This window comes from Sebastes umbrosus, chromosome 9, assembly GCF_015220745.1.
Source record: "Sebastes umbrosus isolate fSebUmb1 chromosome 9, fSebUmb1.pri, whole genome shotgun sequence".
Taxonomy (NCBI): Eukaryota; Metazoa; Chordata; class Actinopteri; order Perciformes; family Sebastidae; genus Sebastes; species Sebastes umbrosus.
Window position 1 is genome coordinate 6,087,153 of NC_051277.1, and position 23,676 is coordinate 6,110,828.

The window sequence follows — 23,676 nt, forward strand, 5'->3', positions numbered from 1 at the left end:
TGTAATCAAGTAATGTTGTAGTAATGTTTTTTTAATCAGCATTGTCAAACACACAAAAACAAGTTCAGTTACATCTAGGGCTGACCCGAATGCTTCGACTGTTGTCATGGTGTTCGACCTCCAAATCACTATTTGAATGCTTTGTTTTTCAAAATATTGTATGCAATAATAATGTATAAAATCCCATAAAAGCCCCCTGAAGGAATAAACCCACAATAACATTCATTATTCATATGCAACATTAATAATTTTTAAGTTATTCTCAGAGGCATATCGCTGCTTGTCATGTGTAGAGCTGCATGTGTGTACAGTAGTATGGCAGTGGCGCTCTCCTGGGCACTGAAACGGGCGGAGATGGAGACCGACAGACAGAAGAACATGTCAGCCTTCCGCGCTGCTCAGCGAAGCTTCGAATACCTTCGAATATTTCTCACCAAAAGCTTCGAAGCCCAAAAAAAATGGCATTCTGGACAGCCCTAGTTACATCATATTATATTATTACAGTTTGGCACATGTTGGGAATTGATCCACACAGGGAAATAATAACATTCTTTGGTGCGGTTTGCATATAATACTGAGGTATTACAGTAACTCATAATAGAAATTACTCAAACTTGATCATCAACAACAGATGATTGAAATGCATTCAGGACAAATCATTTCTTTGCCTTTACACTGGTCTTAAAATCATACATTTGTACAATGTCTGCTAAGGTTAAAAGTGCAAACCTATGAATAAGGTTATTGTTTTCAGTAACAGAAGGCACAATCTGGTTTAAGCAGGCTAATATTCAACCTTCAATTATTTTCTTTAACTTAATATACTGTATAAAAAAACATGTACACAGCAGTGCAACAAACATTCACAATGATATAAATTATACTTCAGATTATAATCCTGTCCTGTCTTTTTGTTTAACTAAAGATGTGGATGTACATCTATGACATCCAGTGTGCTGACAGGAACATTATGCTCACTTTAAGCAACTTTGTTCATCCAGTGCATTGTGTGTAAGACTTGAAATTCAGATTTAGTAAACTAACTTGTCACATTGTAAGAGTGGTGAACAGTAAAGCTTCAGAATTACCAATTTTCTCAGCAGTGACAAGACTATTGGTCCTCCTTAAGGAGCTCTCTGGTGCGTACCCCAGCCCCCCTTTGAGCTTCCTTCTCTGGGCAGTTTAATCTCATCCTCTGATTGTGTTTCGTGGCTGGGAAGAGCCACATACGGCTGGTGCCCCCATGGAAAGCCCTGAGGACCCTTCCTCAGGAACTGTGGGAGGGAATCACAGCTAAATGTAATGTCCTTGAAGGCATGGAGGAGGAAGATCCCCAAAATGATGGTGAGGAACCCGCTAATTGTTCCCACTGCTCCGTCAGCGGTCATACGCAACCACTCCTTGAAGAGAATGGCCGAGCAGGCCATGACGGAGGTGGTGAAGAAGACGTAGTAGATGGGCGTGACTAGGGAGGTGTTGAAGATGTCGAGGGCTTTGTTCAGGTAATTGATTTGAATGCTGATGCAGATTATCAGGCTGATGACTAAGGCCCAGAACAGGGGATCCTTCAGCACTGCTGTCCCGGCAAACAGCTCCTTAATGCCAATGCCCAGGCCCTTCACACAAGACACAGACAGGGAGCCAATCACAGAGCAGATCAGGATGTAGACCAGCACATTCTTCTGTCCAAACCGCGGAGCCACGGCAAAGATAAGAACCAGGCTGCTTCCAACAACGCACACAGCAAACACAATGAAACCTAGTGGGAGCATTCAAGAACGAGTTAGTTACCTGAAGAAAAAAAAAATCCATCCAACCGTTATCAGGGATTCAGTTTCAACAGCATGGTTAATGAGATCACACTGATGAAGGGGGCAGTCCTACCTGGGTCTTTGAGCTTCTCAGCCATGGCACTGAGGGAGGCAACCTCCTCCTCCTGTGGGGCATGGATCACCATCACCGTGGAGCCCAAGACGCACAGCAAACAACCGATCTTCCCATGTACGTTCAGCCTCTCATTCAGAAAGTAAGTGGAGAGCACGGCACTGGAAGAAAACAAATGATGCAGACACAGAGAGTTAGCGCACATTTTGCTACTGCACATTAAAAAAGATAAGTCTGGTGATATTCTATATTTTTTTACTGTCATCAAATCTCAAGACAAGACCAAAACTAAAATAATGAAATAGTCTGCATCTAGATAATTTCTGGCTTCTTCTCTCAGCCACAAGTATGTTCATTCTTAATGAAATCTTTAAAAACAAGTCACAAATATATGCTTTCATTTTAAAGGCTTTAAAGGGCTACATATATATATATAGAGAGAGAGACAGGGATAGTACAGCTGCACACTAGAGATGCACGATCCAACTTTTTCAGCCCGGATACCGATACTAATACCTGGGCTTTGGGTATCAGCCGAGACGGAGTATTGATCCGATACCAGTGTTTAATTAATAAGCTGTATGCCTCGTTGCGTGGAAGTGACTGGGATCATTCTTTTATGTGTAAGGAAACATCAGGTTTGACTTAAATATTGCTTTTTTTAACTTTGTAAAACAAAATGCAACAAATAAATGCATAGATTTCTTTACTGAATTGTATTTTATTATTAAAGTAATTAATCATACACCAGCAGCTTGGTAAAAAATCTTCAAAATTAACAGGAATTACAACTGGTCAAAACTTAGAACAGGAATTCAAATTCCAGTATATAATGTATATATAGAACATAAACATAGAAATTGAATTAAATAGATCGGCACCATTATCACCGATACCAGTTCCAGCTATTTGAGGCAGTATCGGCCCGATATCTAAGTCTTGAAACCATCAGTGGCATGAAAAGCTGCAAAATCAATCTCAAGAAAAAGACAATTACCTCACAAGTACACTCAATGCTCCAAGAGGAGTCACCAGTGTAGCCGGCGCAAATGCATATGCAGCGAAGTTGGCGGCCTCTCCAGTTCCCACTAGAATATAAACATGACCATCATCAGTGTGCATAAATTCATAGCTGGTACAGCTGGTTAAAAGGTTAAACAATTATTCTCTCCCAACCCACGTGTGCTAATGTGCTCCTTGGAGGAATGTGCACTTCAAAGATATGGTGTGGGTGCTGCAACAACTGTAACGTCACCAACAGCAAAAAATACCAAACCCACAAGAGCTCATTTTCACTTTGAAAAACAAAGAACACAATGTTTCTAGGCATGGCTGCTGAGGAATGTCACCAAGAAAGAAAAAAACAAGCAGCTGACCATGTCACCCATTTTACAAAACTAAAGTCATTCACTTACTTGAAATTAGTCCTGCCCACCACAGCCATTCCTTCAGGTAAGCATACCCCCCTTGACCTGTGAGATGCAGAAAATAAAGATGAAGTACAGTTACAGGTTTCTCACTTTAAATAATTCCTCACTTACCTAACAAAAATCCTGTAGACTTATTAGCCTTAAATACAGTATTAAGTTTATATATCCTACTGTATTATTCTAACTAGACCACTTACACACCAAAAACTGACAATAACCTGATATTTTCAGGTGGAATTTCATTTCATTCTCTCTGTGCAATATCATTTTCCACTTGTGCAATTTTGTTAATAGTCTGTTTATTGTCAATACTGTATACACTGCTCCTATTTTTATACTTCCATCTTTTTAAATGGTTCATATTTTGTTACACTTTGTTTAGCTACGTTAGCTGATGCTTCTTGTTTTTCGCACTACCCCCTTTGCCGCTGTATACTGCAAATCTCCCCACTGCAGGACTTATAAAGGAATGTCTTATCTTATCTTATCTTATCTTAATATTCATGTGTCCATCAAGACATACCTTCCTCCTAGTGATATCTATTAAGAGCCCTGTATCTTTTACAGTGGTGTAACTAAGTACATTAATTCAAGTACAGTGGTCCAATACTTCTACTTTACTTGAATATTTCCATTTTATGCTACTTTCTACTCCACTACATTTATCTGGCAGCAGCAGCAGCGTAGTGACTTTGCAGATAAACATGTGACATGCAAACACATGACAATCTTACACAACATGATATATTGTTGTTGTTGTAGATTAAACTATACAACATTATATAAAGTAGTTGAATTAGCTGCAGCTACAACAGTAAACTGTTGTTTACACAGTAATACATCAGTAATATATTACATAAAGATAGAGCTGCAAATTTGCAAGCAAAAAAAAGAAACTTATCTAGTTCCAGCTTCTCAAAGGGGATGATTTGTTGACTGGAAATAAATAATTACTCGATTCATAAAGAAAATTATCAACAGATTAATTGATAATTGAAATAATGTATGCTAGTATAACCCTGACAGGGGACAGCTCTGCTATAATGAGGAAGCTACTGGCTACATCTGACATGCAAACACATGACAATCTTACAAAATATGATGCATTGTTTTTGTTGTAGATTAAACTATCCAACATTATATAAAGTAGTTGAAATTAGCTCCAGCTGAAGTTAAACTGCTCCAGTAAACTGTTGCTTACACAGTAATACATCAGAGACATATTACATAAAGATAGAGCTGCAATTTTGCAAGCAAAAAAAAGTTAAACTTGTCTAGATCCAGCTTCTCAAAGGGGATGATCTGATGGTCAAATACTTGTTGTTTACTTGAATATTTCTATTTGATGCTACTTTATACTCCACTACATTTATCTGGCAGCAGCAGTATAGTGACTTATAAATAAATCTATTGGTATAATAAGAAGGGTTAGTCCTCTTGTCACCACAAACTGTCTCCTAAGTCTTTATTATAGTCGAATGTATCCCTATCTTTCATATTGTCATATAGTTTAGTACTAGTATTTAACCCTTTCATGGAGCAGCTCTGCTATAATGAGGAAGCTACTGGCTACATCTGACATGCAAACACATGACAATCTTACAAATATGATGCATTGTTTTTGTTGTAGATTAAACTATCCAACATTATATAAAGTAGTTGAAATTAGCTCCAGCTGAAGTTAAACTGCTCCAGTAAACTGTAGCTTACACAGTAATACCTCAGTAATATATTACATAAAGATAGAGCTGCAATTTTGCAAGAAAAAAAGTTAAACTTTTCTAGTTGCAGCTTCTCAAAGGGGATGATTTGATGGTCAAATACTTGTTGTTTACTTGAATATTTCTATTTGATGCTACTTTATACTCCACTACATTTATCTGGCAGCAGCAGTATAGTGACTTATAAATAAATCTATTGGTATAATAAGAAGGGTTAGTCCTCTTGTCACCACAAACTGTCTCCTAAGTCTTTATTATAGTCGAATGTATCCCTATCTTTCATATTGTAATATAGTTTAGTACTAGAATTTAACCCTTTCATGGAGCAGCTCTGCTATAATGAGGAAGCTACTGGCTACATCTGACATGCAAACACATGACAATCTTACAAATATGATGCATTGTTTTTGTTGTAGATTAAACTATCCAACATTATATGAAGTAGTTAAACTGCTCCAGTAAACTGTTGCTCACACAGTAATACATCAGTAATATATTACATAAAGATAGAGCTGCAATTTTGCAAGCAAAAAAAGTTAAACTTGTCTAGATCCAGCTTCTCAAAGGGGATGATCTGATGATCAAATACTTGTTGTTTACTTGAATATTTCTATTTTATGCTACTTTAAACATTTGACATAGTAAAAAAATAAATAAATCTATTGGTATAATAAGAAAGGTTATTCCTTATTTCACCACAAACTGTCTCCTAAGTCTTTATTATAGTCTTTATGTATCCCTATCCTTCATATTGTCATACAGTTTAGTATTTAACCCTTTCATGGAGCAGCTCTACTTTTACTTTCGATCACGCCACTTCCCTTCTCCTTTACATACTAATACTCCTATACTTGGTACTTGACACATACAGTTCTGAGTGTTTCTTCCTCCTCTGACCTTTAAAGTCACCTTTAAGTGAAGGTGTATTTGTTACCTGCTCGCATTGACCCTTTGCTGGCCAGTCTCAGCAGGCCTTTCTTCTTCAGGATGAAACTGGCTCCGATGAAAGCGCTGGAGCTCACAGCCAGAGAGAGACCGATGTAGAAGTCCGTTCTGTTCACCTCCATCACTAATAACCTTTATAACTCTGACTTTAGATTGAGTAACTGAACTTCTGTGAGAAACGAAGCGTTCAGGTGAAACTCCTCAGTGGAGCAGCAGACTGTTCAAATGAACATCACATGATAGGATGACTCTCTCTCACTGCGACGGTGTTCAAACCAGCTTCTTAAACAACTAGAGATGACAAGGAAGTTATAACTAACGACTTATCTAACTTAATGTTGGTTTAATTAAGTCTAAAACTATTTAACTTCCGCTTAAACTCAACAGTTTGGATAATATTTTACGTCAGTTGCACGTAAAACCTCCACTTCGTCGTCGTTGTCTGGCAACCAGGAATAGTGATGTGGTGGTCGCGAACGAGTCGGCTCTTTTAGCCGGCTCTTTTAAGTGAACTATAAGAGCCGGTTCAAAGAGCCGGCTCTTTTAAGATAAGATGATAAGATAAGAGAAGATAAGATAAGATGAACCTTTATTAATCCCCGTAGGGAAATTCAGGTGTCAAAGCAGCAACATCAGCAAACAGAGTGAAACACAGGAGAGGTAAAGATATACAAAATTATAACAACAATAATAGATATAAAAGATACAGAGTGAATGGGTGAACATAGTGTGTGCAGTCCGTCATTAAATATATGTAGTATGTGCAATAAATAAATGTAATATGTACATATGTGCAGTCTATAACGTTTTAAATTAACGATAAGAGCCGGCTCCTGTCCGAGAGCCGTTTTTTTTTTTTTTTATTAATTCAAGGCAGAATGATAGGACAATTTTCTCCATGCCACTGGCACTCCATTAGTGATGTAACGTGCTGAGCCGATGCGTGTGTCGAATAATCCAGGAAGTTTTCCGCGATGCGCGTTTCGAGGCTTGTATCGTTTTTTGACCAATGACGTCATTGATGACGTCCGAAGCCTCGCTGCCCGGCCAAACCGCTGACTGCTTCAGGAAGTGGTTCAGATCTTCACTGGTTGAACCAATGCCACTTTCCAGAAGTGACACAGAACCCTAATATTACCCCTCCTGCATTTATTATATTATATTACACTACATTACAATACAATTATGGACCAAAGGATTGGTTTACACACATAAGATGCATTCCTCATAAAACAATTACAGTTTATTATACATGTATGTTATATACTCATAATATACTTACATGGATTACATAGTAATATATATTTTTTTCATTGTTTATAGTCATTCCCAACAGTGATCACAGATCACATGGTTAATCATATCTGCCTGTTTTACACTCTTTGACCACCAGGTGGTTTCGTGCACATGAAGCCTCGAGAAATGAACCCTTTAGCGAACCAATTTGCTGGAAAGCTTCAATGCTTCATGAAGCTCCAGCTCGCCATCACTACAATCCATGCACTGACTGTGACTGAATGATGTGTTAATGATGTCCGTGCGACCAATCAGGTGATGACAGACAAGGATCATACCATCAAGCACGGACGGTCTACAGGTACAGAGCAGGAGGAAGAGGAGGAGAGAAAGAGAGAGAGGAGTGCGGTGCGCGAATAGCAGACAAGATGAGTGACAGTCGGAAACGAAGCAGCATGTAAAATTATGATATTCTGGAAATTATAAGGTTTAGTATAATTATATTGAATAATTTAAGTGATATATGTGCACACATACTAATCATAAGTCAAAACAGCTAAAGCTAAATTTGGCTGAATTATAAAAGGCAGAAGTGGTCAAATGAAGAGCCGTTTAGGAGCCGAAAGAGCCGGCTCTTCTTGGTGAGCTCAGCCAAATGAACCGGCTCACTAAAAAGAGACTAAATTCCCATCACTAACGAGGAACCTATAAGCGATCTGATTGGTTGGTTGGTGTTTCCGGGTGTTCACTATGCAGCGTTCTGATTGGACGAGTGGATTGTTTGTGTTCTAGAAACCCGGAAGTAGAGCTAACCTTGACAAGCATGAGCTGAACTCATGTGCCTCTGGCTTCAAGAAAAAGCTTAAAATGAATCAATTCCTGTTTCCTGACTATTCTAAGATCTTCCAGTATTTGTCCGAGAGTAATTAGGTTTCTCGACGTGTATTTTATTGCACGAAAACTCCATGTTTTAGCTAGATAAATGGATGGCTAGCACATCATTACTGCACTCCCTGGACTCAATCTCGTTTGGTTGTCTTCATCTGCTATCCAAAGATGAGGAGCTCCTTTCTGTTTGTCACCAGAAGCTGTAAGGCTCTTCACAGGCTGCAACCATTTTCAGCTCAGAGGATCCCTGTGTTGAGATACAGGAGCACCCATTCTTCCTCCAGAGAGGACAGGAGTTACTACATAACCACTCCCATCTTCTATGTCAATGCTTCTCCTCATTTAGGACACTTGTATTCAGCTGTGCTAGCTGACTGCTTGCACAGGTATAAGCTGCTGCAGGGCTTCAACTCAAAGTTTGCAACAGGTAAATCCTCCATTGATGTATACACACATAGTATACTTTCATAGACTAAGCTACTTTTTTAATTCTGCACACCACCAACAGCTCTACTCTGCACATTCATAGACTGTTTTTTTGCTGTATTATACCAATAATGTACAGCTTTATTCTGCACTTTAGTTTATTTTTAAAAAACTCTCTACCTCAGTTCTTATTCTGCATTATATTCCATATTTGACATTTCTTAATCCCCTGGTCTCTACTGTATATCTCTTATATTTTATCATTCAGCACTATATCACTTTTTGCACTATATTCATTTTTAACAGTTTCTTCTGCACTATATTCACTTTTTTAATAGTCGTGTATCTCAGTTGTTATCCTGCACTATATTCAGTTTTAACAGTTTTCTTCATCTCCTTGTATTTCTATATCTGGTATATATTTTTTTGTACTTTGTACTTTACACTACTAACTTTTTTACTGCCTTTTTACTAACATGTTTTGCACTATGGAACTGTGATGCTGGAAACTTGAATTTCCCTCGGGATCATTAAAGTTACTATCTATCTATCTATCTACTACCATTGATTGCTATTGATTGCATGTGATGTCTACAATCTAGGAACTATATAAATCTCTACATTATAGTCATCTTAAAGCTTATATTAGAAATCTGTGCACAGAAAATATATTATGTATGTAAATATGATATTCCTATTAATAGAAGTGAAGACAATTAATATTTGATTCATTAATTGGCAACTTTTGATAATTGATTAATCATGCCAAACATTTGCTGGTTCCAGCTTCTCAAATAGGAGAATTTGCTGTTTTATCTTTGGGTTTTGGACGGCAAATTTTCTTGACATTTCAACAATTAATCAATTTGTCAGGCAGATAATTAGAATAATACACCGTGTTATGTTGCATTTCAGGCACAGACGAACATGGCTTGAAAATCCAACAAGCTGCTGAAGCTGCAGGAAAAGATCCCCTGACATTCTGCACTGATGTGTCTGAGAGATTCAAACATCTCTTCAGCAGCTGCAACGTATCGTGCACAGACTTCATAAGAACCACTGAGCAGAGACACCGTGAGGCTGTGGAGCATTTCTGGTCAGTGCTCTGGAACAAAGGGCTCATCTACAAGGGGAGTTATGAAGGCTGGTACTCCACCCAAGATGAAAGCTTCCTCACGGCGTCGCAGGTGGCCGATGCTCTGGACTCATCGGGGAAGGAGATCAAAGTATCGCTGGAGAGTGGCCACAAGGTAATTCTAGATGATAGCGTGTGTGATTTTAGAGGAGATGAATGAGTGCAAACTTTAAAGGAGCACTACACTGATTTTACACATTTTAGGTCTGTTGTCAGGGTTATATCGGCTTGAGCTTTAAGACCACAAATTTATAAGTAAAAGGGGGCATTGGGTTGGAAAGACATGGGCATTTACCAGGCAGGAAGGGTCTTGTAAAAAGGTGCCATTGAGTTGCATTATGGCAAATGTTTTTAGGGATTAAAACGCAGGATATCTCAGACTCTGATGCAACGATTTTGAGCATTCTTGTTTTAAATCCATCTCTCAAGTTCCTTAACTTTATATAAACTAGCCTGGCTCTATCCAGAGCTTTAAAATCTGCCTACCAGCAGCTCTAAAACTCACCAAATAACATGATATTGATCATCTCATCTACCTTTTGGCAAGAAAATGTGTATTTCCCAAAATGTGGAACTTTTCATGTCAACATAACTTCAATCAAATCTCCACTATTTTGCAGGTTGAGTGGATGAAAGAGGAGAACTACATGTTTCGTCTTTCTGCGTTTCGGTCTCAGCTGCTCGACTGGCTCAGAGAAAATCCCCGGGCCATACAGCCTGAGCGTTTCCACCAGGAAGTCCTTCAGTGGCTGCAGGAGGACCTCCCTGACCTCTCCGTCTCCCGCCAGAGAAGCCGCCTTCAGTGGGGCATACCAGTCCCGGGTGATGCTGAACAAACCATCTACGTGTGGCTAGACGCTCTGGTGAACTACCTCACGGTCGCTGGCTATCCAGATAAACACGACCAGTGGTGGAACGTGGCCCGCCACATTGTTGGAAAGGACATCTTAAAGTTTCATGCCATCTACTGGCCAGCTTTTCTTCTCGGGGCTGGACTGCCGTTGCCACAGACGATATATGTGCACTCTCACTGGACGGTGGGAGGAAAGAAGATGTCTAAAAGTTTGGGTAACGTGGTGGATCCTCTTGAACGCTCACAGATGTTCACAACTGATGGTATGAGGTACTTTCTTCTGCGTCAGGGTGTCCCAGACTCGGACTGCGATTACACAGACGGCAAAGTTATCAAGCTTCTCAATGCAGAGCTCGCCGACTCACTGGGTGGTCTGCTGAACCGCTGCACGGCTCCAGCTCTGAACCCAGCTCAGGTCTACCCCTCTTTCTGCCCTCAGTCCTTCCCAAGGGACCAGGAAGGCAGGGCGGTGGTTGAAGACTACCACATGTTGGATGCTGTGAGAAACCTCCCCACTGTGGTGGAGCAGCACTACGAGAGCATGCATGTGTACAAAGCTCTGGAGGCCATCGGCGCTTGTGTGAGGCAGACCAACGGGTTCATTCAGCGCCACGTACCGTGGAAGCTGGATAGGAGGGACAGTAAAGACCAGCGCTGGCTGGACACCATCAACCATGTCTCCCTTGAATGCTTGAGGATTTATGGCACACTCCTCCAGCCAGTAGTGCCGGGGATTTCTGACAAGCTGCTGTCCAGACTCGGGGTGCGACCGGGCGAGAGGAGCTGGGCAGATGTGAACTTCCTGCCAAGGTTTCAGGGAAACGACTGTCCCTTTGAAGGGAGAGCGCTAGGATCTGACTCTGGAGTGCTTTTTAGTCGCTTGGAAAGTCTGAATTTAGATAAACAAAAACCTAAGAAAACAAAAAAGGCAGCAAATGTGAAATGAGGAATTGTTTTATTTCATGTTCCCTGATTCAATCAATAAAGAAATAAAACTCCTGTGGCTCTTTTCACTTAAACTTCTCGAGAATCTGTGAGGTGTACCGACAGAGGCCGGACCCTGAAATTCACACATCCAACTAGAACGGAGCCACATTGTTATTATTAATAATTAGACTGTGCATTTTCTACATTGACATGTCAAACAGTCTGCTGTGAAAAGGATTATTCTCAGCAACCTGTGTGGGTGTAAAGGGGCTTTCATATTTGCTTTCACAACCTATTTTTACATCATGTAAAATTAAAAAACAAAATTCCCCTTCATGAATTTAATACATACATTGTATAAATGCCTCTAAGTCCACTGTAAAGGGGCATCTAACACATAGTAATGTTGTGATTTGGACAAACCTAATGTGAATGTCAAAGCACCCTTCAATAATACACACACCGATATTTCTTTCCTTCTTTTGAAATCATTTCACAGCAGCCTTCTGACATGTCACAGCCGGGCAAACAGGTGTAATTAATACAATTAATTATGATCTCATTCTGTCAAATGTCAAATGTCAAATGTCAAAATATCTGCTGTTAAAAGGGTCTTTTGCAGTCATGATGCAGATGTTATTCACTCGTCAGTAATGCCCCCATGCTGAAAGGAGACACCTTGACATTACCACTGTGGTCGTCCGATTTCCAACAGGCCTTTTTCATGGAAGACATTTTGACATGTCGCAGTAGGAACGATCATGTGCGTAAATAATAAAATGAATGATGGCTGAATAACATGTTTCTGTTTCAGTTTCTGGCTCACTGAGTTACTTGAATGGTTGTCAAGTCAAAATGTCTGTGGTGAAGAAGGTCGATTGCAGTTAAGTTGCAGACATTAGTAATATAATAACACTAAATTGAGACACACTGAAATTATAACTGTAAAAGTTGTTCAATCACTTCAGTAATCAGTCTGAGGAAAAACTGCCTCCAGGGATTGACTGGAAAATTGGAAAACTGGAAAAAACTGGAGAATTGAACTCATATACATCAAGTTGCTGTTTGAACACCTTAATTTGATCGGGATCAATTAATCAATGACTAACTCAATCTCATCTCAACAAAAGTTACTCAATATGCGACTATAATTCAGCGTTCGGAAACTTTGATTATGTCATTTAAAACTGACTTTAGTGACTTCTTTGCATGACAGCAGCTTGTTTGGGGTCCGGTCATTAAATCCCGTCTACAGGCAGCCAACACAAGTACAAGGCATAAAAACTGACATGATTTTTTAATGAGAAATACACGAAACTGAAAAAATTGTACAAATTGAAATAAAATAAAAAATTGCATTATTCTTATAATTTCTGGTACTTTTTTACATAGACTTTTCCATTATTAACCATTATCTGTTTACTTCAGAGCAGAATCCCTCCTTTTGATAATCCATAATTACACGACTGAAGTCAAGATTATTTTCCGGATCGTTGCCTCACTGGTCGAGGTGGGATTTGGTTCATCGGTTTGGTGGTCCGTTGTGCCTTGAAAAGTCTCCCCTCCTAACAGCCTACACGGGACTGGACACATTCATCTGCCAATCTACAGAGCCGGGCCTCCCCACATGATGAGGGCCTATTCTTCACACACACACTACTATGAACAAGCACGATCAGTAATATGAATTGGTGCCCTGTCCTGGTTGTGTATCTGAAAAGAGTGGGAAAGTTTTATTACAAACATGAAATCTGTTCATCATTACGCAGAGATGGAAACAATGACGACGACGACACATCATTTATGTCTGAAAGTTTCGGACTCACTTGAAAGTTGCTGTTGCAGCTGTCGGACCAGAGCTGCAGTCTGCTGCTGCTGTTGAGTCTGCTGCATCCCTTGTCGTGGAAACTAAAACAGAGATACACACATATTGTTATTAGAGCAATTTATGATGTTTTATCCAATTATTTACTACTTGCATAAACGTTACATTACTATCAATCATTTTGCAAAAATGCATAACAAGTTTTTAGAGTGATTCCTGATATTTTAGGCGGCCAGTGATGCACGCTATGAGAAATCACATGCAGAGTCTTCACCAAAGCTCTAATGGAGCATTTATGGAGGCAACAATAACAACAACAACAAAGGCTACCAAAAAGCATTTCATTCATAAACTATATATCATTATTTTGTTTTTTAAAAGTAGCTGTTGCATTTTTGTCAGAATGTCTTAAATGCACCACCAGGAAGCCTCCAAAATGATCCCAAAACGTAATCAAAATGTAATTTTGATAAAAAATAAAAACTGTGCATCTCTGGATGTTGATTTTTATAAAGTACGAAAATAAATGGAAACTGGAGGCTCCCTGGACACGAGAAACTAAAGCTAAAAAAACAACACAGAAAGGTACACAGTGATTTACTGTATATACGTGTTGTTAATTGGCTATAAAAATGCTAAACTACTAGCTTCTATTTGAATACAAACAAATTAGGGGTGGGGGAAAAAAATCAATACAACATAGTGTCACGATTTTTTTGCGTGGCAATATTGTATCGATACACAGACAGTAAAGTATCAATCTTTTATAATATAAACATTAACCTCTTAATTAACAATCTGACGCTATTCTGTCTTTCAGAGGTTGTAGCTGAAGATGCTCTTGTTATATTAAACTAGAAAACCTAAGGATTGATTGGTTCCAAACATGTCATGTTAGCTTGTCGGGAAGAATGCTAAATAACACTACACAACAAAGTTGCGCTAAATTTTGGTGAGGGAAAACGTATTAACATTTCTACAACAACACTGACAGATACAACTTTCTGTGACAAATAACACTACAAACAGAGAGTGAAAACATGTCTCCTTACTTACACCATCATTCGTCACACAACCTGGACTAATGACGATCCCTGTCAGCTGGGTTGGACCTACCATGGGTTGCTGGGGGGGCAGTGTCTGCATGCCCAGGCCCTGGTTCTGTTGCTGGCCTGGCGGTGGCCCCGCTGACACCTGTTGTTGCTGCTGCTGTTGCTGCTGCTGTTGTTGCTGCTGCTGTGGAACCTGCTGTTGAGGAGGAACCTGCTGGGGCTGCACCTGCTGTTGTTGCTGTTGTTGTTGCTGTTGTTGTTGTTGTTGTTGCTGCTGCTGCTGCTGCTGCTGTTGTTGCTGTTGCTGTTGTTGTTGTTGTTGTTGTTGTTGAACTTGTTGGGCCTGCTGCTGCTGTTGTGAAAATGTAGGAAAGAAATAATGGTTGATGTTTGAGGTACTGACTTTCTTTTTGTACCCTTCTAGTAAAGCAAAAAATGAATTTCTATTGGGAAACACTGGATAGCTTCAGGGGGACAAATTTAAAAAGTAGTGCACACAAACAGCCTCGTTTTCACTTTGCAAGTTACTCGTGAAAATGAATAAACTGAGCCAGAACATGACTTAAGACCTGAATACACTAATGATGATGGAGTGACGTACTCTGAGTGCTTGTTGTCTGAGGTACTGCTGCTGCTGCTGTGCTGCCTGTTGCTGCTGCTGTTGCTGCTGCTGTTGTTCTGCCAGCATCGGATTGGGCCTCAAACCTGGATGGACGCCCTGGCCTCCCATGTGACTGAGACCGTGCATGATGGGATTCTGCTGGAGGGGCTGGTGGGCAAACCTTTAGGTTTACAGGACAGGATAGTTAGCTATGTAGTTGACATAAAGTCAAGGATTATAACTTTGTAACGTGAACACAACAACAGTTATGAGAATATCAAGCAGCCTTCCTTGAAAACACAACACTGACCTCTGTGTGTTCTGCATATTGTGTGCGTAGCCGGGAGCCTGCTGGTGAACGTAACCACTGGGCCTTTGCTGCATTTGCCGAAGAGGATCCACCACAGCCGGGTTGGCTCCAGGATGGGCACCCTGGAAGTTCTGGTTCCCGTAGGAGGACGGAACTATACCACCACCTTGGGACGGATGCTGCTGCATCCCCATGTGTGATGCGTACGTGGTATAGCCCTGAGATATGTTCTGAACAAACAGAGACAACGTTGATAATTAAAACCAAGGAAGAGAAGGAGACCATTATTGATTTATTCATAGCGTCTAAGTCAGGATTATTAATGTAGTGAACCCAAACAACACCAGGTAAGCGCACATGAGTGTGAGTATGTATACAACTGTAAAGGTATTTCTGTGTGGACAGAATCCTGTTTAAACAGCTTTTTAAAATTCTTCAGCATTAAGACCTTTACACACCGGGGGGTAGTGTGTGTGTGAATATTATGTGTATGGGGCTTTTATTGTGAAAGTGAAGAACGGAAGGAGTGGATCTTGTCTGCGCTGACTTTGTCAAGGTTGAAAGGACTAATAAAGTTTGCTGTCCTGGGTCATGGAGCCTCCATGTTGTTGTTTCATAAACATAGGTGCAATTCAACCCGGTTCCACCAACGTGATTGGTTGATGCCTTTATTTACGGTGCAAAAGCTCAGAAAATCAACCCTGTTCCGAAAGAAATTGCCTTTTCACCACGCAAGTTTGGCGTTCTGTGTAAAAATACTCTGTACTCCGAAAGTATGTGTGAATTAACCGCACAAAACAAAGCCGCCTGTGTGTAACAGTCTTTAGTGTGTATAAATAAAGGTGTTAGACGGTATATACGTTCTGAGAATAGAGGTGTCTGATGACAAAATGCATTTCTTTAGAAAAGCAACAGAAATAGACTTACTTGAGATGCCTGCATTGAAGTATACGGTTGGTTGGGTGTTATTTGTCTAATCTGCTGCCCGATCATGCTCTGATTCTGAAGAGAGGGAAACAGGAAGTCAGCAAATAGCAAAGATTCAATGTCTTCTACCACGAGTAAAAGAGGATTCTTAACACTTAAAACCATCACACCATTCTCGTCTTAGACTCAAAAACTAAACAAAACTGAGAATCAACCATCTTAATTCTGATCCATCGTACTTGCTACTGGCTCTGGTCAACTCTACCTGACTATAAGGAGTAACTTGACCTGTCAGTGCGGACTGACTCACCAGTCTGACCTGTAACTGCTGTCGGAGTATCTGGCCCTGTGGCATGGTCGGCTGAGGCTTATAACCCATCGGGTATTGCTTGTCCAGTCCCATCATGCCCGGCATGCTTCCCTGCATACCGGGCATCATGCCTGGGTAGCCGGGCCGAGTGGGCATCATCTTCATCTGTGGGTTGCGAGCAGGTCTGTATGGAGGTTCTAAACCTGGACCTCCTGTGGAGAAAACACGTGACGTCGTTAACTACAATCCCAGATGTTTTGTTTCAACCAAAGAAAAGCTCTCGATGAGCCTGTGTGTCAAAACGCTACCGATAACGATGGACCTACCTGGAGGTAGAGGCTGGTTCTGTGCGTACATGCTCATGTTTGGCTGGCTGTACGGCAGCCTGCCATACGGGTGGTTCTGCATCAGCTCAGGTGGCATACTAGTCCCGTAGGCCACGCCGCCTGGTGCACGGTTCACATAGTCCTAAAGAGAAGAAGAAGGGGAAAGTAGATTTTAGTTGACGACCAGGAAATCCACCTGCACACTATGTAATAATAATGAAGTGGGAACCTAATGACATATGATGTGGGACTGCCCAGATGTGAAATACTTCTGGTCTAGAGTTGCACATGTGCTATCTGATGTAACCGGAACGTGTATTCCTAGTTTAATGTTTTACTTCTAAATGACGATTCAGTAATTGATGCTACAAAATCTCAGAGAGAACTTCAAATCTTCGGTCTGACAGACGCTAAAAAGCTCTTAGTATTAAGGTTGAAGCCTTCCCATAAACTTCAGATTTACAAACGGATTCTCTCATTACTAGTCATCATCTCTCTGGAATCGCTATAGCTCGAACCGATGGTGCGAAGGGAAATATAACTGACACCTTGTCCAAGGCTATGGGGTGAAAGGTAAATTAAGTTATATAACCCAGGCTGTGAAATAGCGTCTGTGGCTGTATACAAATGTTTATACTGTTAATACCAACATATGGTCTACATTGTTTCCCTGTGGCAGTTTTTGACATTTCTCACTGATAATTATATTTAATTTATTCATTTTCTTCTTTTATTTTTTACTTTTATGTGTTGTTTTATTTTATTTCATTTGTTTATGTGTTTTCTTTCTTTAATTTCTTTTAGTTGTCATACACATGTGCCATCTGGGGTGGGGGAAGGGAGGAGCCCTGTTGTCGGGCAGATATACAAGACACAAAAAAAGAAAGAATACCACTGTCTGGTATTACAGTTATATGTAAATGCTGATGATTTGCTGCATTTTGCTAGCATTGGAAAATAAAATATCCAGGAAACAAACATATAAATAATTCCTGTCATTAAAATCATAAATTATAGACATAACTGACCTCTGTCTTGGCAGACGGAGTTTTCTTCTTCTTGTTCGATTTCTTCTTGTTTGTGTCGGTGGGCAAGGCGGGCACGGGCTTCTCCGGCTTCACGGCCTCCATCATCTTCTTCTCCGGTTCCTGGGAGACGGGCGTCAGCGGCTCCTCCTCTTCGGGGGGCAGGGGCAGCGGCTCCAGGTAATAGCTGCGTGGTTTGGGCTTCAGGTGGGTGTGGTAGAGCAGGAAACGCTGCTGCTCCTCAAACTTGGTGACTTTGCGGTCCACGCGCACCGTACCAAACCAGCCCCAGGAGAGAGGGGCGGAGTGTTTGAGGCCCTCGAAGACGTCCCAGGGAGAAATCTTCTGTTTGGTAGATACTTGAAGGCCCTGATGGCACAGAGACACGGCACTCTTAACTTTAACTCAAGATCAGCATGTGCAGATAATGTTGATGTCAATTTATTTCAAGTTGTTAATGAAAAAATCCAATAACAGCAAACATTATGATGAAAAAACTATGATACTGCAGACTGTATATGGCTGTATGTCATATTGTTCGTCTATATTATTTTTCTCCCACTCAATTACGTCATACAACTAAATATCTTTTATCTATCTATCTCTAATCTTTTTCAGGTTGATGTCAAGTTATATCACGTGTGAGAAACCACGTACCTCCTTCTCAAATCCAGCGATCTTGTTGCCCTTTGTGTCTATCAGTGAGCCTTGAGGTTCACAGGTTATGACGTCCCGAGTTTGCTTGGGCAGCGGCAAAAGCTGGCGAACCTTTTCCAAACTTTCTGACTGCCGATCCCCGAGCTCTTTCTGTGGAAAAAAAAAAAGGGTACATTATGAAAATGTGAATGAAAAAGCCTCTCTTGACAAAGACCAAGTGAAGTTTATTATTCAAAATCTTTGCTTGCATGCAGAGTAATCAGCTAATCAAGACAGATGTAGTCGAAATAAACCACGACTATGTATGAAAGCCTTTCGCACACTCTGTGACGGTGCTATCGCTTCATTTTGTTACCCTGATACTGTTGTGGTCTGTCACATTTTTAGTCTGAACACTGTGCCCTTTTTCTTATTTCAAAAGAAAAGAATAATAAAAAAACCGAATAGTCCTCGACTTTAAAGCACAACAAAGCCAAGTTGACAACCATTCTATGAATACAGGGGAAATACTACATCACATCTTCAGACTTAGAAAGGTGTGCTGTTCTTACCCTGAGCTTCTTGACCAGGTTCATATAGGCTCTCTTATTCTCCTCCATGCTGCCCTGAGAGATACTGGACATGTCAGCAGCCAGCGTGCCGTTAATCAACACGCTCAACATGTCCAACACGGTTGTGAAGAGCTCACTGATGGAGAGAAGCAAACAGAAGAGCCAGGCAGATCAAGAGACTGATAATTATACTGGCAACAGAATTTTTGTGCTTAGAAAATATAACGGAAATCAGAGGAATAGTGTGTGGAACGGCTTTTATTTTCTTTACTCACTTGTTGGACTGCATGTCCACTGTGCCGCTGCTGATGATGTCAAGGAGTAGTACCGCCCACTCAGTGGTCTGCTGGGTGCTGCGCTGCACCGTGTCAAACATGCCACCCACCTGGTTTGGAGAAGAAAAAAAACCGTTATGCACTTTTTCTTTACACGAGTGTTGGATTAGTTTGACCCGGTTAGACTCAAGCCCAGCACTACAGAGATTTGTATCTCCATTACAACAGGGCTACCCGCTTGAGGGTGTGTGTGTGTGTAGCCACAGCTGTGACGAGTCAAAGGAGCGGCTGTAAAATGGTGGATGAACGCATTTCATTTCCTATATTCATCACAATAAAAGTCTCCTGTTATTTTAAAACTTTTATTATGAAGCCGCAAAATCAGGAAATGTTGGTTTTCATCAGCAGTAATGTTATACGACTCAATACAGCTGAAAGCGATACAATAAAATAAAGCAGATATCTGAAAGTACAAACAGCGACGCAGGAGAGAAACTGAACTTCAAACCACAGAGATTTGGTTAGAAGCCACCAAAATACTGAGAGCTGAACTGAGAGCTGAACTAAGAGCTACACAGAGACTTTTAAATATGTCTCTCTGATCTCCTTCACAGACATGAGTTGAGTGTCGCAAAACAGGCTTGTTTAAGGAGAAGAAGCGAGGTCGTGACGGGTTGGCTGCAATCGGCTAGACGTCACCACAACCCGCTTGGAGGCAGGTCGAGCACACTTTAGTCTGACTCCAGAGATGGCTCATCTCAAGTGAGGCTTGGTACAACTTGGCGCACTAGAACTGGTAACGGAAACTCAAATCAGCACAGCAAGGTTTGTCTTGGCGCAGCCAAAAGTGCCAATGGGAAAACCCCCATTAGTCTCCTCATAATATGTTTAATCAAACCCAATGTTGGATGTAAAATAGAGTAGTAATGAAGTGAATTGTTATTTTGGATGATGAGCTTCATGAAATGAGGCCCATTTCTGGTCTTATTGGCAACGTAGTGCTGGTTCTCTGTGATAAAAATTAAGTTGTACCCACAAGAGCACTAAACTAATTATAGATGGACTTTATGAAGCAAGGGATGCTGTGCTGTAAAGCTGGTTGTGGTGATTACAAGAAGTTACTTACGAGATTCAGTCGTAGTTTCAGAGCTTCGTGCATCATTTGCTTCGCCTTGCAGTCGTCCTGGTACTGGTCTTCCCTCCAGTTGGTGACGATCTGCTGCACCTGGCTGTAGAGGGAGGTGAGAAGGCCTTCCCTCTGTTCATCCTGCCCCTTCAAGCAGGTCAGCACCAAAGACAAGAATGGCTGCTGGCTCAGCAGAGACATACTGAGGAGGAGGAAGAAATGAATTTAATAAAGAAGAAATCATGTTCAGATGGCTAGCTCATTTTGGTTTTGTAGCTTCTACAGCCCGTGATAATGGTACAGAATGAAAATACAGTTTGTCAGACGCTAGAAAAGGATTTTCACCTTGTAGAATTACCAGATTAAATCTAATTGATTCCAGTATTGAAGAAATATGCCACACTTACCTTTTCTGTTTCTGCCTGTCCCTCTCCTTGCGTGAGGAAGAGCCCAGGTGCTGTCCTTTCTCCAACTCCTCTCCTGCTGCTTTCAGTACATGACCCTGAACCGAGGTGGGCAGCTTGGCTATCAGCGGAGCCACCAGCCACACACCTGACCGCTCTGATGAGCTGCAGCACACAGTGCAAACAAACAAAGGTTACATTTGAACATCACTAAGTACAAACCAAAAAATAAAGGATAATACATTTTGAAATTTGAAATTTCATGGAACAAAAAAAAACCTAAAAATGGACCCGCATTATTTTTTTTTAGTTTTTTTATATCATTCTGTAGCTTCCCAGTGGTGTTACTTATGTGTGTATATATATATATATATATATATATATATATATTTTTATATTGTGTAAGAATAATAATTCAAAATTCAACTCAAAGAAAACTGTGAGAGAAAAACCCCTCAGAGGAGACAGAAAGATACACACCTTAAAATGGGCTTCATCTTGCTGGCGGTGCTGTTGTTGTTGGATGCTGAGCCGCCTTGTGCCGCTGCTCCGTTCCCTGAGGGGTTACTGTTCATCTCAGCTGATTTCTGAAACACCTCTATGGTGGCCTTGGCGATGTTCTCCAAGAGCGAGTAGAGCTCCTATAGGAAAACAAATGAGGGGTATTAAGATTCATTTTGACAAAGACAACGCATTCAAATCTGATGCACTAAAAAACAGCAGCTTACATTGTTTGCGCTCTGTTTGATCATCAGCTGCAGCTCCAGGGACGACTGCCTCATCGTCCATTGGTCCATGTTCTATGAAAGAGATCAAAAAAAAAAAATACAGTTAATCATGTTTCTTGTCAAAAGCCGGTTATGAGTAAAGCACACTTCATGACACTGGTGAGACATTTCCTCAATCCATGATTCAGCCAGGAGAGGGCAGCAAAACCTCACAGCTCTGATTCAAGAAAGACAACTTAATAGCAAATTATGGAAGTTAGTATTATTTTTTAAGACAATAATCTAAGAAGGTCAAGGCCTGCCCACTTGTTGGATGTACTGCTTAAACTAAATAATCTTCACTGGCACAAACAAAGAAAACGGAAGAACATTTTTAAAGTTTGTTGTGTATTCTCGACCTGTAGGATGCGTTTGATGCGATTCCTTTGAGGGTTGTCGCCGTCATCGCTGTCCAGCTGGCGATGTGGATAGCAGATAAGCTGCAGGAGACGTTGGGCCTGAATGTTTACCAGAACCGGGTCCTGGAGGGCACTGCTGTCCTCAGACAGAGACTTCAGGCAGCGCTCTCCAACCCACTCCTGCAAGACAGAACAAGAGGGGGAAAAGTGGGAAATGTGACAGAGGTCAACGACTTCAGTGATCCTCAAGCTGAAGTACCAGTATCATAAAGTCAAGGTTGACTAAAGCTGGGTGGTGGGTGGTGAAAACAAGGCAAGGGACGTTTCTCAGGAATGGATCTGCACGTGTCAGAGCCTCGCTGGGTCTCTCGAGGTCTCTGAGCATAACCAGCCCTCTGAGCTGCTGCCAGCTCTCTCTCTCTCTCTCTGGCCTTCATATCTATGTGGCATAAGTGACATCTGGTGCAGAAAATGATCTCATTCACGCTTGGTATGCGTCTCTGGCTCGCAGCATTTACAAGTAGCTCAGAAAAGCAGGATCGCTTGTGTGAGCAAAAATAGAAAGTTCATTGTTTATGGGCGTTTCCAGTGAAAGCTTTCACACAGAAAGGTTGATAATACTGAACATGAAAAGAAAGCGTGCATGCATAGCTCCGTTTGTTTTCATCAATTAGTCATCTCAGTAGCTTCATTTTCATATTTTTTTGTGGTTGTTGATTTCATTGCTTTCATATCATTTCAACTCATATCCTCACCTGCTGGCAGATCGTCTTCAGAACATACTTTGCATATACATCCAAGCTGGCCGTTTCTATGGAGACATTGCGCCCTTCAGATATGTCGTCGAGGCCGGCAGGGTGCGACAGTCCTGAGCCTCTTAGCTCAGCATCACCTAAAACAACAAGGAGAGACCAGTGAAACCAACCAGTTAACTCTTTCAGAGATCCAGTAGTTTTACAGTATGTTAATTTACATCAATCCCATGTATGAGGCAGCTGAGACTAAGGCTGCATTCACACCAAATCAGGCGTTGCGGCATTCATTTGAATGTGGGTAGTGCATTTAGACTGCTTGCCTTGCACGGCAGCTGGATTCTTGCAATGTCACGAGTTCACACGATAATCACGGGATCAAATATCACACGAAAATCCATCTTGTCAGGCTTCAAGTAATGTGTTTGTGTCCTGCCAGCCAGATCACGGACCAATCAGCATCCTGTGAGGACTAATGGCAGCTACGGGCGTGACGTGAAAGACGACTGTTCGTTCTAATCTACTATGGCAGCTCCTGAAGAGGTTAGCGTAGATGCAATAGCATCATCATAATAATTTTATGTATATAGCACCTCTCAAAACAAGGTGACAAAGTGCCTATATCATTATATCAAATAAAGAAGAGCAAAGAACAGCACTGAAGGCTTTTCTCGATGGAAAACGTGTTTTGAAACAGAATCAACTTTTGGAGAAACGCATCCCGACGTGACCCTGCGGTGGCCGATCATGTAACCGGCAATCAGACCAGAAGACGCCCACGGGAAGTAGAGCAGCATGAATGAACCAAAACACAACGCAGTGTAACATTATGTTTCATTTGTAGTCAATCAATTTGGTCGTTTTGATCGGCATCACACCCTGGTTAGTTATTGAAAGTAAATATGTTTTTTTTAATCTGTCGATGTGGACAGACAATCACTCGTAGGACTCAGTATACTAGCAG

At 41.0% G+C, this 23,676-nt stretch overlaps 3 protein-coding genes across 8 annotated transcripts in view; 1 reads left to right on the plus strand and 2 right to left on the minus strand.

Annotated features, from left to right (window-relative positions):
• Positions 1-143: 143 nt before the first annotated feature.
• Positions 144-6,438, minus strand: zgc:101583 (uncharacterized protein LOC494104 homolog). Its single transcript, XM_037779758.1, has 5 exons — positions 5,970-6,438; positions 3,300-3,356; positions 2,882-2,972; positions 1,885-2,045; positions 144-1,759 (listed from the first exon to the last, which is right to left on the minus strand). Exons 1-5 carry the CDS (start codon positions 6,100-6,102, stop codon positions 1,125-1,127), a joined length of 1,077 nt encoding a protein of 358 aa, XP_037635686.1. The 5' UTR covers positions 6,103-6,438; the 3' UTR covers positions 144-1,124.
• Positions 6,439-7,983: 1,545 nt separating this feature from the next.
• mars2 (methionyl-tRNA synthetase 2, mitochondrial) lies at positions 7,984-11,760 on the plus strand. The gene is made up of 3 exons (XM_037779749.1): positions 7,984-8,531; positions 9,446-9,780; positions 10,286-11,760. The coding sequence occupies exons 1-3, from the start codon at positions 8,273-8,275 to the stop codon at positions 11,462-11,464; spliced, it is 1,773 nt and encodes a 590-aa protein (XP_037635677.1). The 5' UTR covers positions 7,984-8,272; the 3' UTR covers positions 11,465-11,760.
• A 964-nt stretch (positions 11,761-12,724) lies between these two features.
• Positions 12,725-23,676, minus strand: part of med12 (mediator complex subunit 12) — a 28,917-nt gene continuing 17,965 nt past the window's right edge. For 2 of the 6 annotated variants that reach the window (XM_037779732.1, XM_037779728.1), the window contains exons 26-43: positions 22,716-22,852; positions 21,961-22,140; positions 21,563-21,634; positions 21,315-21,475; positions 20,838-20,999; positions 20,431-20,632; positions 19,305-19,414; positions 19,030-19,165; positions 18,479-18,628; positions 17,825-18,190; positions 16,797-16,938; positions 16,471-16,682; positions 16,161-16,235; positions 15,234-15,463; positions 14,924-15,104; positions 14,327-14,674; positions 13,272-13,353; positions 12,725-13,158 (exon numbers count right to left, since the gene is read on the minus strand). In XM_037779732.1, coding sequence (XP_037635660.1) covers positions 13,121-13,158; positions 13,272-13,353; positions 14,327-14,674; positions 14,924-15,104; positions 15,234-15,463; positions 16,161-16,235; positions 16,471-16,682; positions 16,797-16,938; positions 17,825-18,190; positions 18,479-18,628; positions 19,030-19,165; positions 19,305-19,414; positions 20,431-20,632; positions 20,838-20,999; positions 21,315-21,475; positions 21,563-21,634; positions 21,961-22,140; positions 22,716-22,852 — 2,984 coding nt within the window. In that variant the 3' untranslated portion in view covers positions 12,725-13,120. The remainder of the gene's footprint in view (positions 13,159-13,271; positions 13,354-14,326; positions 14,675-14,923; positions 15,105-15,233; positions 15,464-16,160; positions 16,236-16,470; positions 16,683-16,796; positions 16,939-17,824; positions 18,191-18,478; positions 18,629-19,029; positions 19,166-19,304; positions 19,415-20,430; positions 20,633-20,837; positions 21,000-21,314; positions 21,476-21,562; positions 21,635-21,960; positions 22,141-22,715; positions 22,853-23,676) is intronic. The other 4 variants (XM_037779731.1, XM_037779734.1, XM_037779729.1 and 1 more) reach the window with 4 other exon arrangements.